This window comes from Anastrepha ludens, chromosome 5 (genome assembly GCF_028408465.1).
Source record: "Anastrepha ludens isolate Willacy chromosome 5, idAnaLude1.1, whole genome shotgun sequence".
Lineage (NCBI taxonomy): Eukaryota > Metazoa > Arthropoda > Insecta > Diptera > Tephritidae > Anastrepha > Anastrepha ludens.
In genome coordinates, this window is record NC_071501.1 from 42,089,736 (window position 1) to 42,106,599 (window position 16,864).

At 40.0% G+C, this 16,864-nt stretch overlaps 1 protein-coding gene across 1 annotated transcript in view; it reads left to right on the forward strand.

The window, feature by feature from the left end:
- Nucleotides 1-16,340, forward strand: part of LOC128864686 (uncharacterized) — a 31,412-nt gene extending 15,072 nt beyond the window's left edge. The window contains exons 2-5 of the mRNA XM_054104439.1: nucleotides 10,513-10,764; nucleotides 11,065-11,288; nucleotides 11,540-11,745; nucleotides 16,318-16,340. Coding sequence (XP_053960414.1) covers nucleotides 10,513-10,764; nucleotides 11,065-11,288; nucleotides 11,540-11,745; nucleotides 16,318-16,340 — 705 coding nt within the window. The remainder of the gene's footprint in view (nucleotides 1-10,512; nucleotides 10,765-11,064; nucleotides 11,289-11,539; nucleotides 11,746-16,317) is intronic.
- The last annotated feature ends 524 nt before the right edge of the window (nucleotides 16,341-16,864 follow it).

The following is a 16,864-nucleotide window of genomic DNA, read 5'->3' on the forward strand; positions in this document are numbered from 1 at the left end:
GTGGTTGGGGGGCTGTCTAAGGCCATGAGCGCAGCTTGGCTGTTGCTGCAGGCACAGATAGATCTGACTCTCCATCGGTTTTCCACAACAAAGTTCATCGCTTCTTGAACTGCATACACCTCCGCTTGAAACACAGATGCATGCATTCCAAGAGCAAAGTGCAGTTTTGTCCTGCTGGATTCCACGTAGACCTCAGAGCCGGAGCAAGATGATGGTTTAGTTGATGGTTGAAATAAGTAAAGTGGATTTTGATTTCAAGGAAGACTTTGTTGATCCAGACGACTTAACTCGTGATTCAAACCCCGACGGTGAATCAACAAATTAATCGGGAAAAAGCAGGTATTTTATTGGCCGGTATAATTTTACAAAATGGAGGAAACAAGGTCCAATTCAAAATGCCTCAAGAAACATTGAAAAACGTTTACATTTGAAGCCGAGAATAATTCACTCATACAGATATACATATATTGTTTGTACACTATTATTGTATTATATTACAATAACATAATCAGAAAATTTTAAAATGATTACAGAAATTAATAAAATAATTAAGAAATAAATATTTTCTGCCCTTCGGTCTGAGAGACCGATGCTAGCAACCTTGTTACGCAATTCATGTTAGTAGCGGAAGGTTAAACAAAAAATATTATAAAATATTCACAAACTATCTACCGTACTACAACAACAACACAGTTTTCTTCCACATACTATTGTTTCAATTGAATTTTGCTTTATTGCACCGGCTTTGCTGGCGTTTGTGGAAAATTTAAATTAAATATATTTTAAGGAGAATAATGCCAATGCCTATCGAATAGAGGCTGCTGGCAATTGGGCCAATAGTTATTGATTGCAATTAACAAATTGCTGCATACTGAGAGGTATCGGACAGAAGGTCCTTCTTTGCGATTAAAGCATTCCAATCAACTACTGATTTGCCGACTGATATGAATATGAAATGTTCAAACAATCATCGGCACAATATACAAGTGCAAATGCCATTGTTATTTGTGTATATATATTATTTATATGCAGTTACTTGCATATATGCAGCATGACTGCAGACAGGTATATGCAAGGGCGTATCGAGGGGGAGGTGCGTTGATGCTTCGGAGCACAGACTTCTGTAAAGTACAGAAATTCGGCAAAAATTTGAGTTAAATATATCCAAAGCTGCAATAATTCCTTAGAGAATGGTACTTGAATTTGTGTAGGTATGTATGTATGTATGTGTGTATGTAGACTGCTATAACAAAACTATGGGAGGAGATAACATCGAAGTGCACATAAACCGGACACATTTGAAATGAGATGCACAAAGAACGCCTGAATCTGAATGTTCCAATTATATACTCGGGCCCTTTACTACTTATATTTACGTCCACAGATCATAATGTGAGCTGTGATATTAAAGCTGTGCATTTTTAACTGTAATTGAAATTACAATCACTCAGCATATAAACAAACAATCAATCAACATTCCAGAAATTGACAGCTAAATAATTTTGAAACGAATCCGCCGATGAGCTCTTCCATTTTTCTTGCTGAGAACGGAAAATGTCGCATAGGCTAAAATTTCAAAGACTTTCATATCTGGAGCACGGCCCCTTAATGGGAAATATGTGTCGGTCTGATTTCCAAGACGTCAATTTCGAAGAGTTTGTGCCAAGAGAAAGATTTTCAATAAGTGCATTCATTCACTCCGTTGGACGAGTATCTCGCCATAGCCTATGTGAGAGCGTCACCGAATGAGAAGGCATTTTTACGTTAGAGTTAGACATACCTTGCGCTAACAAACTTAAGCTAATCGATTGTTCGTTGGAAAAGAAACAATGTTACATAGTACCTGTAGTACCGAGTTTTAGCAAATACAAGTCAATGTATAGATAAACTCGCAACTAAAAAATAAGTCACCGTCAACTTAAGTAAATCTCCTACCGAGCTCCGTATATTAGAAAGAATGAGAGATGAGTTGCGTAACCCAGGTGTGTGAGGGTGTATATGAGTGGATGGTCGATAAGAAAATAGCACGACAATTCTACCAGAAAGTTCCGGTAAGAACAAAAGTGACACTTCTCTACTCCGTAAATGACAGCAGCCAAATTCTCAAAGAAGAAAATCAACTAAAATTTTTTATCCTTGACAAAGCAATTGTCTGTGTTGAATTACGAACATAATGAGGAAGAAGGCTATTCTGAAGATGACAATATAAGGCTGTAAAGTGATTTGTAACACTGATTGACAAGGTTTTTACTAGACGGATTCTGTATTTATGTCTGATGCGTAATTACAGGGCCCGCCATCTATCGTTACGGATTTGAATTAGGTATTATTTGAAGAATGGTAACACTTAGCTGTCATCTGATTTGACAGAAAATTAGTTTTATTCTTCCGCTGAACGAAAATGGTTGTGTATACGCTCAAAGAACGCTGTGAAATATTGCTACATTACTTTGAAAATCATGGTAATGTTGCAGAATGTGTACGAAAATTACGTACGGCAATGGGAAGAAGAAAAGCACCGAATGAAGCGGATGTGCGTTACTTTGTGAAAAAAGTAAGAGAAACTGGGTTGCTTATTGACAAACCAACGCGTGACCGACCAAAAACCGTGCGTACACCCGAAAATATTGCTGCTGTGGCCGAGAGTGTTCGTGAATCACCAGGAACATCAGTTCACCGTCGTTCTCAACAATACAATCGAAAATGTGTTGAAAAATTGGACCGATCGTACGGGATGGTGCATGGCTAGCCGAGGCAGCCATATGAATGAAGTTGTCTTCCATCATTAACAGGAAGGATTGTACTTCAAAATAAAAAAAAACAGTTTGGAAAAATATTGAGTAGTTTCTTTTTTGTAGCATTTTTAATTCCGTAAAGTTATATGGCGGACCCTATATTATTATGACTTTCAAAATCAGAGACGAAATTTCACTGAACTGTTGAAGGAATGTTATCGTAATTATGTACGTATGAACGTGGAAAAACGTGTGGTATCGTTAGCGAATGGAGGCTTCGTAGATGGGATCATTTTACTGCACTTTTGCTCCTATTCGTATTCATTGGAGGGGGGCATTTTTACGTGGCGGATCCCAAGCCTAGCGCGCCCCCGACATCCTGGGTTGCTTCGCTTTCACACATTAGCTCGCTCCCGAAACGATTTGGGCGTAGCCCGGAAGTTGTGAGCTACTTCGACCAAATGCAGAAGAATCGTTGAATTTTTGCTGATCTTGCAAACTGATATCCGTATATTGAAATGCACCGAGTAACCAAAGTTTAGCTTTATAAAAAGATTCACAACAGAACTTAGTAACGAAAGTAATTTGGCTGGTGTATTCTTGAAACTAACAGGACAAACTAACTTATGATAACTTGGCACATGGAAGGAATTATCGGGACTGATGTATGTGGACCGACGTTAAGATAAGTTAAAACCGTGGCTAAACAGATGCCCATAATTTAGGTAAAAATATATGCAATAGGAAGTTGTGTAGACTACAATATCAGTCACAGTTACTGGGACCGAAAAACTGGAACCGAAAAACTGGAACTTTTTGCCTAAGACAATTAAGGACCTCAGATCAACCGGGCAACTTCCAGACTAGTGTCTTAGTAATCTTGGAATAGCCAAGTTTGGGCTCTACGGGCACTGCTTCACTTTTTATTGAAGGAAATGATGTTGCCAACAAACTCGCAAATAATGTAGTCTCAACTCTACTTTCTACGGCTTTGGCAAGAGGGCACCCTTACAATAGAAGAAGAAGAAGCTCATAGCGAGCTATCTTAGGACAATGTACGAGATTTACATCACATTAGAGAACTTTGGGGCTTTAACAACTACAAATGCTTTTAGGATTTCATAAATTTATCGAAGAAACACCCAGAAATAGTCCGGAGAATTCTGACAGAACATCACAGGGTGAATCATTACTTGACTAAACTGGGAATTCATTCGTCTGAAACCTGCAGTACTTATTTTAATTGTGAGACGACACCCGAAACTGTCCACTAAAAAAATATAGTAGAAGGATTTTGAAAATCTTCTACAGAGGAAATATTAAAAATGCTATGGTGATAGAACTTGCACGCTTTATAGAACTGTGAGTCATAAAGTGGAATTTTGAACGTATAGCGCACAAGCTTGGACAAAGATAATAATCGATAACGTATTTCTTGGAGTCTTCAAGAGAAAGATGCCGCGGAAAATTTTGGAACCTTTGCACGTTGGTGACGGTGAGTATCGCAGCCGGTGGAACGATGAGCTGTATAGGCTGAACGTCGACATACTCATAGGGCAGCGAATAAAGACCCTGCGGATTCCGTTTACCTATGAGCTTACGTCATATTAATATCCAACTCTGAAATCTCTCTCACCCTTCTCTCTAAGGCGTGAAACATTCCATAAAATTCTACCTCATTCGTTCATAGCAGGATCTGAGAAAAATTCTATGGGATTTCTGCCAAAAACTTTGTTTTTTAAATAAACAAATTCAATTTCTCGCCTAGCTGATATCAAGATTTTTGGAAAATTTGCATTTATTGAACGTGACTTGAAGAGTCTAAAAAGAGATATTTTTGTTAAAACTTACTTTTTCTGTGCATTAAATTGTTCCCTTATTCTGAAGCTACAATGCACATTGTATAGTATTTATCAATCTCTCCCCTCCCCTTACCAGGTCACTGGGTCCGCTTATGCATTCATAAAGCAGTAAATAGATGCACGCAGTATTATCTCATATATGTACGTCCACTTATACGACCTTTCATGCAAGGGATGTATGTATGTACAGAGCTACATATATTTAAGGCCGAGAGGACTTCTCATACAAAGAGAACTAGTAAATATTTTCAAAATCTCCTTTTGCTTTTACATTATTTGCTCTGCTCGATATACTCGTGAACTAGACAAGCTGACCACTTTCATAGCATATTTCCCCTCTTCACTATCTCTGCTCCTTCATTCCTCAAAAAGGGAATTTACTTTCCTTTTGATTTGTTCACAAAAATTGGTTGAATATCAAATTTTGCAAATTTGATAATTGCCTGAAACAATTTTGTCAATTACCATTTATGGTTTCAAATATTTCCATTTGAATATGTGCACGTCCTTGCCCTGTGGGATGGAGAGCATCAAAAAATGGGATGAAAATTAAAACGTGCGGAAATTTGATTCTGAAAGTTTTGAAAGTTTAAATGTTTATGCAACAAAGCGATTTGCTGGAGATATTTTTTACAGGACGCAATTAAAGTTTTTTAGATGAGAAGGTGGCTTTCAGCAGTTGGAAAATTATTTCAATGGTTCAATTTATTCGTTAATTCAACTGCTTATTATCTCACGTTTATTAATTCTATTTGAACCGCTGCTTGTACACTAATGCGATGTCCTAATTTGTGTCGTTTTAGTAGATAATTAAGTGGCACCTACATCATACCTTCAGGAGAGAAATTTCAACTGTTTCGGTTTTAGAGTGCATATATTTTTATTCACCTAAGAGATTCTATTACTATTACATTGATTGAGGCTAAAGAAATTTGATACAGGGACTAAGAAAGTGCAATGAGTCCTATATAGCGCCTCGAGATTGGTGAATCTTTCAGTTTGGACCATCCATCGGATTCGCGTCTGGTGAATTTGAGAGCCATTGTGTGGACGTTATGAAGCTTGGAAAGTTTTTTTTAGGCATTCTTGGTTCACTCGAGCTTTGTGAGACGGTGGCGAGTCCTACTGAAACTGCCAGCGAAATGTTTGTCTACCCACGGCGTCAAAGCAACGTCCAGAATAATTTCCCGATAATATTTCGCATTTATCAATTGAAGAGGGCCCATCTGCGGTTGCAGCAGCCCAAACCATTACCTGTGGCAGGTGCTGCCTCGCGGTGGAAAATCGATGACTCAAATGCTCGTAGGAACGGTCGGTAAAATAAACCCTATCGTTTTGGGAGTTTACGAATTGCTCAATTTGAAAAATTTTCTTGTCAGAAAACACAATTTTCGGGAATTTACCGTTTTCGGCCAAGCGAAGCAACTTCATCGCTCTCTCAAGTCTGACTTGTTGCTGATTTGGTGTGAAATCATGCGCCTTTGGATCTTGTAAGGCTTGACTTTAAGATAATTCTTTAGCATGCGTTGGATGCTTATTCACTTTTTGAACCCATTTCACGTGACGTTGCAGCATTTTGATGAACACCTCCATGACGCTTCGCGATGCTACCTGTATCATTGTAACGAGTAGTGGTGCTGGAGCTCACGACCAATCGCTGGTTGTGATTTTCCAGCCAAATATAACGCAGTCACTTTATTACGTTTGAAATCCCTTACTAATTTTCGTTTTTCGCGTCGAAAAAACGACTTTAATGGGCAAAATTATATGAATTAATATATGGATTGCTCCCTCCCCTCGTACACCATATTTCGCAGATCTAACCTCTTGCTACTATTTGCTTTTTCCAAATACTTGTGAAGCTAAGCCTCAACGGTAAACAAAACTACTATTTTGAGTACTCCAACCCATTATTATGTAGAATATAAAATTATATTATATTAAATAAATTAGAGAAAAGTTGGATGAAATTTATCGAGCTAGAGAAGGAAATGCTTTTGAATGGTAAAACGTTTTTTTGCAAAATAGAGTTCAATTTCCAGGAACTTACTGATCCACCTTCGTATGAAAGATGTTGTGTATTTAATGTTTAGTATTCGTATCAAAATCCCATTTCTAATAATTCTTCATTTATTTCTTTTCGCCATCAACAAAACAACCTTGCATTCAAAAAAAAAAAAAAAAAAACAAAAAAAAAAAAAAACACAACGCATATCTGCATAAAAAGCGCAGGGCTGAATTGCGAGTAAAAAAGTAAAATGCCATCATATGAAACATTTCACGGTTGATCTCTTGACTTCCAACTACTCCTGACCATATCTGCGCTATCTTGCCAATCCAAAAGCACCAACATGTGTGAGGCCTGCTGGCCTGCATGCATGTTACGTTAGTTGTCCAGTTAGTCGGCTGATGACTTGTTGGGTCCAGTGCGTTTTTAGGATTTTGCTGTCACAATGATTTTGCATAGCATTGTCACCCGACAAACCGTTTATATTTGCAGCTTACACAGTTCATCGGTTCTGTGCTACCCTTTTCAGTCGGCATACACTACATCATTCCGGCATATTCTGACATATTTACTGCTCGTGCCCTTGATGTTATTCAGTGATTTGGCTTCTATGACGATTTTTCACGCGCGGCTGCATTTGTTTTTCAACATTTTTCGTTCGCTATTCGCACCGAATCGAAATGTATTTCTGCGTGCGATTTTTTCCCTTATTGATAGATATCCTTTGTTTTATTCCAGCAAATATTTTTTTTTTTGCTTCAAGCAAACACGCGTTGGTGGCATCAGTTCGCAAATGGTGTTAATTCGAATGTGATAGGCCAACAATCGCTTTAATACAAATTGACAATTTGTTTAAGCAATTTTCCGGTTGTGTTGATTTTCTGGCCTACGTACTAAAAAGTTAGCATGCGATTTTTCAAACAGATTATTGTACAATAACTTATTTGTATGGAATGTGGAGTATCATTTCAAATATAAATGACTGCACGTTTCACATATATACGAGGAGCGGCTGATAAGCTCGCATCCTAGGGTACTTAATATAAAAAATGAAAGAATTGTATGCTACTGAACAAATTTTCTTTAGATTTCTCTTCAAAGGGTGTTGTTATGGCCGCCTTCACTTCGTCAAATTTGAGAGAAAATAAAATCACTTGGAGGGAGGTCTGGGTTGTAGGGCTGGTGACCGCAATCCCAAAAAGTGATAGCTCTTAACTTCAATACCCACGTATCCACTTTAAGATTCTTTAGTGGTATTTCCTTGTCCGCAGGCAACAATCTTTGCGTCAATTGAATCTTATATGGGAATAAATGCTAATCAATGCGGATAATTCGTTGTAAAGTGGTCCGAGCAATGCCCAACTGCTGAGAACGGCGATTTTGGGATGACCTTGGCGACGCCTTGGTCGGCCTCTTTGGATTAGAAAGGTCATCACCAGTCGAAAACCTTTCGTACAAACGTTTAATGGTGTTCTTAGAAGGCGCATTTTTCACATTATTTAATTTTTTATACGCACGTTGAGTTTTCACAATTGACTTTTTTTGTTAAATGTAAATTTCAACAATTTGGGAACGCTCGCGTGGCGTGCACTGTTCCATGGTAGAAGTCTGCTTGGACTGACGCTTCCAACGTGGTATGTCATTAAGCGATCTGACGTCTCTGTCAAAAGATACAGGGTTGCCAAATGGGCCGTCGAATATTGGCAACCCTGTATACGATGGGTGAATATATATTGTATAGATTTGTCTGCTGGTAAACTCAGAGATAGAAGAATATCTCATATTTTTGGAAAGATCAAAGAGAGAAGAACTAGGCTTTGAGTTTGTGTATCAAGTTGGCGCCAGACAGCATGAGTCATGCTATCAATGAACTCGTCTAGAATCGCTTAGCCGATTATCATGCCAATAAATTCAAATTCTTAGTCCAGCTTGCTTAAATCTTGCTTGCAATAATCCAGGCGCCAAATTTGGTAGTAGAAATATTTATATTAAAGGCTAATAATCATTCTTGTAATTTTTCTAGAGAATCATTTTTGTGAAACATTTTAATCCTTAACTTTTCTTTTTCTTTTTAATTTGTCACTTTTTAGGTTATTAGGAATTTAAAAAGTCGGTTTTTGTAAAGATTTGTAAGAGTATACCCTAGAACGAAATCTGAAGCACAAATGCGCCTATGCACTTTTGTATTGCACTTCTGCAATGGGGATTATATGGACCAATTAACCGGCAAGTACAGCTCCAGGTTTGGAAGTTGAAAAGCGTGGAGTCCCTTGGGACTACCCGCACCTTAGGTCATTGTATTGAGAAAATAGAGATCCATCTCTTTTGCGCTTTCCTGGGAAATAAGTTGTGCAATTCATCTTTAACAACAGTCAGGGGGATGACGACGACCAATTAGAAGATCTCTGAGACCAATTAAGTTGACCCCCTTCCTGGCAAGCTCATCAAGCAATTTCAATTCACTCTATGTTCCTATGTCCTGGAACCCAGACTAGAGAAATGTTACTTGCAGATAATATGGCGTCGTCAGAGCCTTGATACCAGCTTGATTTTCGGAAATAGGGTTGATATCTCCCTCGATCCCGCGTTCTCTATGCATTCTACATACCTACAGGATCACAAAAACTTTTGCCTAAAAAACACTAGCAGTATTCGGATAAATTGGCTGATTTAGAGAAGACCCATGCTTTGACTCCCGATTCCATCTTGAAGCCGTCAGTGAAGACAGAAGTACCAGCCTCGGTAAAGATTTTTCCTAAACTCCTGTACTTATACAACATTGTTAGAAAAACTCGTACTGGGGCAAGCCGTCAATGTAGTTCTCTAGGTTTAAATGAAACTTTCAAATGTCTCATAACTACAGAAATGGCAGTTATTCTTTGCTTTTCATTGAGGTCAAAAAGCAGCCGAAGGGACATTTGCGACGTGTATTGAAAAAGTGTCATAGGCGAGTCTACAGCACGGAAATGGCGTGCAAAGTTCAAAAGTGGCGACTTTGACGTCGATGACTCGTCACGCAGCGGAAGGCCTTCTGAATTGGATAAAGAACGTCTAAAATCACTTTTGAAGGAGAACGGTCGCCAAACCAGTTGTGAATTGGCAGAGAAAATGAACTGCTATCAAAACGATTCTCAAGCACCTTCATGCATCAATATGAAGTAAAAAAAGGAGTGGGTGGCTCCAGGACATACGCCAAAGCCGAGAGTCAAGCCGGATCTTCATCCAAAGAAGATCAAGATATGTGTTTGGTGGGACTGGGAGAGCATGGTGATCTGGAAATGCTCGAAAAGAATGTCACGGTCAAAGTCGCACTTCTTCGGTCCTTGCACCGACCAATTACCATCTTCTTTGTTCTCTATCAAACCATATGAAGACCGTACCGATAAAGAGGTCCTTGAAAATTGGCTCAACAACTTCTGTGACACTAGACCAGACGGTTCTAGCGGCATCAACAAATTGGTCGAGAGGTGGGAAGAGGTTGTAAACAGGAACGGAAAATATATAATTGATTAAATTATTGATATAATGATTGTGTTTTTGTTTAAAGAAAAGTCTTCGATAAAAACGCTATGAACTTATTTCGCCAACACAACATATTTATCAATCTTCAGGAACGGAATCTATGATTTTCGTCTTTTTTAACTTTATCAACCTGGACCATATTTTTACGATGCTATTCGATCTAACTGTGTTTATTTTTTTGTTTTTGAAAATAAATATATACTTTGGTACAACTTTAAGCTTTTTTGGATGAAACTAAATTAAAATGGACAAATAAAAGTAAAACTAGCAAACCAAAATTTATAGGATGACTCATTTATACGTACAGGTTTTTTTTTTTTTTTTTGTCACACAGTGTAATAATCAAAAACCTTACTCTTTACATAGTTAACGCAATCGTTCGCAGGACGAGGGCTGTAAAACTGCGAAAAAGCACAAGACGTCTCACACTGCTCTGACGCCCAAACCAGCCAAACGCGCGTTTAACGAGGTGGCACGGGATCACCTGCAAACGGCGTTGGTGGACGAGTTAACGAACCGCGGTAAACCTGCGTTAGAAAGGTGGTCCGAAATCGAGGCACGGCTGTCTCGCATTGTCGTTGATCACGTCATGGCAAGCCCGGAGGGTCAAGTGCCAGGTTATGATTCAATGGAGGTGGTCCGTGGATACAGGGTGATCAAATGCGACGATCAGTTCTCTGTTGATTTCCTTCAAAACGCTATTAGCAAAATCCAGAGCGACTGGGAAGGTTTGAGGCTCAAACTAATCCCAGCCAGTGAGATCCCAAGACGACCAAGGGCTCGTATCTGGATACCGAACATGGAGTTCGAAGCTAAGCAGTTAATACCATACCTGCAAGCACACAACCGCACTGTTCCAATGGATGACTGGAGTATCATCAAAGCGGAGGCTCCGCAAATGAACAGTGTGTCCTTCCTTCTCCAAATCTCGGAGGAGAGTATTGAGCCACTGGGAAAAGTGGACAACAAACTTCGGTTTGGCGTGAGGAAAGCGCATCTGAAGTTATTCCGTTCTGCAAATCCGGAGGATGAGCAGGACGAGGTTGACGACGCTAATGAGTTGCTCATGGGCATGCAACTGGAAGAAGCCGGGTCCACCCAAAACAATGGCGCTAATGAGCAGCAAACGGGCATGCAGCTTGACGCCCCCAAAAACGACCAGTAAGTATGGGTCTCAAGGTTGTCCAGATCAATTTGCAGCACTCCAGGACTGCAACGGACAACCTAGCCGTTCTCCTATCGGAGGAGGACGTAGACATCGCACTGATACAGGAACCCAGAGTGCGGAGTACTGAGGTAAGCGGATTTTCTCTCAAAAACTACAACTTGTACTATAAGCGGACCCAGGGTAACCCCAGGGCATGTATTGTAGCAAAAAAACATCTAAATATATTTTTAATCCCATCCTACAGCTCATCGGATGTGACGGTCATCGAAATGGAGGCTACTGACGGCGTCAGGATCAAAATTGCCTCCATCTACATGGCACACGACCAACCAGCACCACCTGACGAGGCTCGTAGGCTTGTGCTTGACTGCAAAAACAGTATCCTGCTACTAGGATGCGACGCCAATGCGAGGCATTCCCTATGGGGGAGTACCGAAACGAATGATCGAGGTGAGTCCCTATATGAATTTATCATCAATACTAACCTAACAGTATGTAACAGGGGTAATACCCCGACTTTCACCTTTCCAAGCACGGAAAGCTTTAGAGGATGGGCGGAAGTAATAGATGTTACATTACTGTCTGAAAATACTTCAGTGAGGGTAGAAAATTGGAGAGTCTCAAGCAAAAAGTCCTTTTCGGACCACAGCTGGATCCTCTACCACCTGGATCTTGAGGTAGATCCACCCTTACCATATCGAAACCCACTTAGAACAAATTGGAAACGGTTCAAAAATGTAGTAGGGAATAGGATAGGAAGGATTCCGATCCATCAAATCACTCTCGCAGAAAACATTGAGAGTAGGGTCACAACATTGGAAAAGACATTCAGTAGGGCCTACAAAACGTCATGTCCAATTAAATATAGCAAAAAATCCTATCCTCCTTGGTGGAGCAATGAGCTCTCAAAATTAAGGGAAGAAGCCAGATCAAATTTCAATCTCAGCTACTCAACAGGTAATTGGCAGTTGTATAGAGAAAGTCGGAGACAATACAAGAAGGCAATCAGGGCCGCCAAGAAAGAGAGCTGGAGAGATTTCTGTTCTTCTATCGAATCTACCAGAGATTCTGCGAGACTTAGCCGTATTCTGTCCAAGGACCAGTCAATGGCTTCTTGGGTCAAGAGGCCGGATGGCACTTGGACCTCTACGGCGGAAGAGTCTCTAGAACTTCTTTTAGATACACATTTTCCGGGATGTAGCACCCATGACAGTGATGCTGGGAGAATCCGGCGGAGCCGATATGACCCACAGCATCTTGTCGATGTAATAGTTACGAAAGAGAAGGTTGCATGGGCAATCAAATCATTCTCACCTTTCAAATCTCCAGGCCCTGATGGGATCTTTCCTAAGATGTTACAGGAAACTCTTGATAGTATTCTACCATGGCTAATGGAAATTTTCAAAGCGTGTCTAAATCTAGGTTATATTCCAAACAGCTGGAAACTTGTTAGGGTCGTCTTCATACCAAAGGTAGGCAGAAGAGGACATGAATCAGCGAAGGACTTTAGGCCGATCAGTTTGTCGTCCTTCCTTGTTAAAACTTTGGAACGGCTTTTAGATATGCACATTAGAAGTTCGCTGGAGAGCTTTAGCATATCAACTGCACAACATGCTTACCTCAAAGGCAAATCGACGGAGACAGCGCTTCACGAGGTAATCCGAACAATAGAGGGGTCTCTAGTAAACAAACAGTATACGATGGCAGCTTTTCTTGACATAGAGGGCGCATTTAATAACGTTAGCACGAATGCTATCCAACGGGCGTTAATAGACTTAGGGGTGGAAAATTGTATCACCAATTGGATCATCTCTATGCTAGAAACCAGGATCATTAGAGCTAATATGGGTAACATCAACATAACTAAGAGAGTCCACAGGGGTACTCCACAGGGGGGAGTACTATCTCCACTTCTTTGGTTATGTGTGATTAGCAAAATCCTAATAAAACTTAATAGAGGAGGGATAAAAGCGGTGGCGTACGCTGATGATGTGGTGCTAATGGCGTCAGGACTGTGTCCTAATACGATCAGTGGGATCATTCAAAGGGCGTTAGGCGAGCTTAATTCTTGGGCAACAGGCTGTGGCTTAAGTTTAAACCCGCGTAAAACAGAACTCATGCTCTTTACCACCAGATACAAGGTACCAAGCTTTACCCTACCAAATATTAATGGACAAACCCTCTCACTTTCACCCAGTGCAAAGTACTTAGGGGTAATTTTGGACTCCAAACTTAGCTGGAAATTAAACGTCGAAGAACGGGTAAGGAAAGCTGAAATTGCTCTATATGCCTGTAAACGTATGCTTGGAAGAAGATGGGGTCTTCAACCTAAGCATACATTATGGTTGTACAAGGCGGTTATACGACCAATTTTATCGTATGGTTCGGTAGTTTGGTGGAAAGCTCTAGGGAGAGATTACAACATCAAATTACTCGGCAGAATACAAAGATCAGCCTGTGCAATAACGGTCGGCGCAATCAGATCATGTCCTAGGGAGGCTCTGAACGCACTGACACACGTTATTCCAATAGACCTACATATTAAGAAGACGGCAACCATGAGTGCGTTTAGGTTAAACGAAGCGGGCCGCTGGAAAGAAAACACTTATGGTCATGCCAGTCTACTATTGCGGCAAACTCAGTTAACCTCGGTGAGGACTGACTACATCGTCCCGACGGTAACATTCAATAGGAATTTTGCCACTCTCTTTCCATCTAAGGAAGAGTGGAATAAGGGATTCTCATTAAACAACTTCGACACTACAGTCTATACAGATGGTTCTAAAATGGATTGTGGTGTTGGAGCTGGTATATATTCTCATAGACTTAAGATTGAAAAATCTGTGCGCCTCCCCAATACCTGCAGTGTCTTCCAGGCGGAAGTACTGGCAATTGGGGAAGCTTGTAGGCTACTAATCACAGACTTCTCTTTTAAGAGCAATATCGCTATTCTCTCGGATAGCCAAGCTGCAATCCAGGCACTGGATTCAGCGACTACAACCTCAATGGTGGTGGAACAAAGTAGGAATAGCCTTTCCACCTTGAGCGAAAAACATAATGTTACCTTAATCTGGGTCCCAGGACATCGGAATATTGAAGGTAACGAAAAAGCAGATGAACTGGCAAGAGGGGGATCTGCCATGAATAACGCTCTTGCAGAACCGGTATTCACACCATTAGGCGCAGTCAAGAGTACAATTTCCCTAAAATACCTCCGAATGGCGGAGTGTAGATGGAGGGGCCAGACGAAATGCAAAATCAGCAGAACGTTATGGCCCACCTACAACCTTAAACAATCATCAATATTGTTAAACATGAAACGACGGGATGCCTGGAGACTAACGGCAGTCATAACTGGCTTTTGGTCTGTCGGAGAACAGGCAGCCAAAATGGGCATCCCTCACAACACATACTGTCACAGTTGCAAACAACCGGAGAAAAAGGAAACAATCTTCCATTTCCTCTGTGAATGCCCTGCCCTATGGAAGGACAGAATGTTAACCCTGGGCAAACCGCTGTTCGAGGAGCTCGAACAACTGTCTGGCTTAGATGTCAACAACCTAATAAGGTTCCTGAACCGCACAGACTGGGTATAGTCATGCCGTAAATAACAAGTTGGTAAAGAGGATGTGGCAACAAAATGGTGCGGAAGCGCTAGTTGGATTCAGGATGAATCTCCACTCTAACCAACCAACCAACCAACATAGTTAATATGAAAGCAAAAGGCATTTCCTTGTAGGTATCATAGTTTAGATGCAAGATATAATCCGAATATACTTTCCTACAATTTTAGGCTAATTGTCAGTGGGACAGCCAATTTGAAACGAATTTGAGATGAAAGTATTAGTAAAACTCCAAAAGCTTTTTGCTGGTAAAATTGAAGATAAGACGAAATATACGGCAGTCAAAATAAGCCAACATCAGACAAACTGAAAATTGGTGATTTTTCTTTTGAAATCGTGGAATCCTTTACCTATTTAGGCTTCAAACTGAGTAGAGACAATACAAAAAGCCTCACCATTGATGAGAGACTTCGAACAGCTAAGAGATCGTACGTGTCACTAACGAAACTCTTCAAATCGAAACTAGTAAACGTACAATGCAAGTTGATTCATTAGACCAGCTTTATGCTGTGGAGCTGAATCGTTGACCCTAATTGAAGCAAATACAGCAAAATTACGGTCCTTCGAACGAAAACTATACAGAAAACTTTTTGGAGCAATCAAAGATCACGGCGAGTGGCGTATAAGGTGGAACGACGAGCTTGTTCCTGTTGCTCAGTTTGCGGTCATACTATTCCATAGGTGCTGATTGCGGGAGAGACACATCATTGTACCGTATTTTTTCCAAAGTGAAAATGGAGTTATGGTTACCGCAAATGACACAATCGTCTGAGGATTTAATGGTTTCAGCGAGATGATGTAGTATGCCATGCAACCGTCGCTTTGTTGCAACCACTTTTTGCAGTTAAATACCCCACAGTCAGGGTTTCAAAAGAAATTGGCATAGTTTCTTTCTTTCTTATCTTTATCTTTAACAGCTTGAAGTGAAAATGTATGTTTTGTGATTAACTGATAGGGCCTCAGCGCGCCTTTTGTTCACTTTAAAGTTTTTAGGCGATAAGTGGGATTAAATTAAAAAAATGCATAATAAGGGATTCATAAATATTATTTGTATTCATAGTCTAGCATATGTTTCATATTCATATTCATAATTGCATAGCAACGTGTGTGGGTGTACGTGCATATGTGTGTGCAATTGCATATAAAGCATAGCATAATATTTTTTAATTCAGAAGTAGCAGATGTTGCCTGCTCTTTAATGATGTTGGCAGTAAAAAACACGAAACGACAAATATGAAATCGAGCATGAAAGCACAAACAAGCAATGAGCCATAGCAATCACGGCTGCATGTACACACATTAATGATTGTGTGTATGCATAAATACATATAAATATGTATGTATGTATGTAAATATATGTTGAATTTCCAATACATTGCACTTTTTTGAACGCTTGCAGGAAATAGCAAGGAACACGAATGAGGAAAAATATGCACTATCACTCAAAGGTATATATCGACTTGCATACATACATATGTACGTATATATACACACAACCATACATTTAAATATATCATTGCAACGAGTGAACAAAAAATAAATGCAATTAATACTATTGAATGCATATGTTTTGCATGTATAATATATTTATGTATGTATGTGTGTGGGTATGTAAAAGTATGACCCAACAGGGATTGATCGTTTAGTTAATTAGTAATTACGATTGTATTCGAGCTTCAATAGTTGCGTCAGAGTTACTTTTTATGAGATATCTAAAGTAGAGTACTAGGTTCGAGTTTCACGTTGCCAGTTCCAGTTTGCCCTGCAAGATGTCGGTACAAGTCTTTTGGATAGCCTCTATGGACACAAAACGTTCTTCTTTCATAGCCAAATGCAATTTTCCAAATAGGTAGAAGTCATAGGAAGCCATATCAGGCGAATACGGTGAGTGATTGATGGTTGAAATGCGATTTCTAGTCAACATCTCAGTCACAAGAGTGGATCGA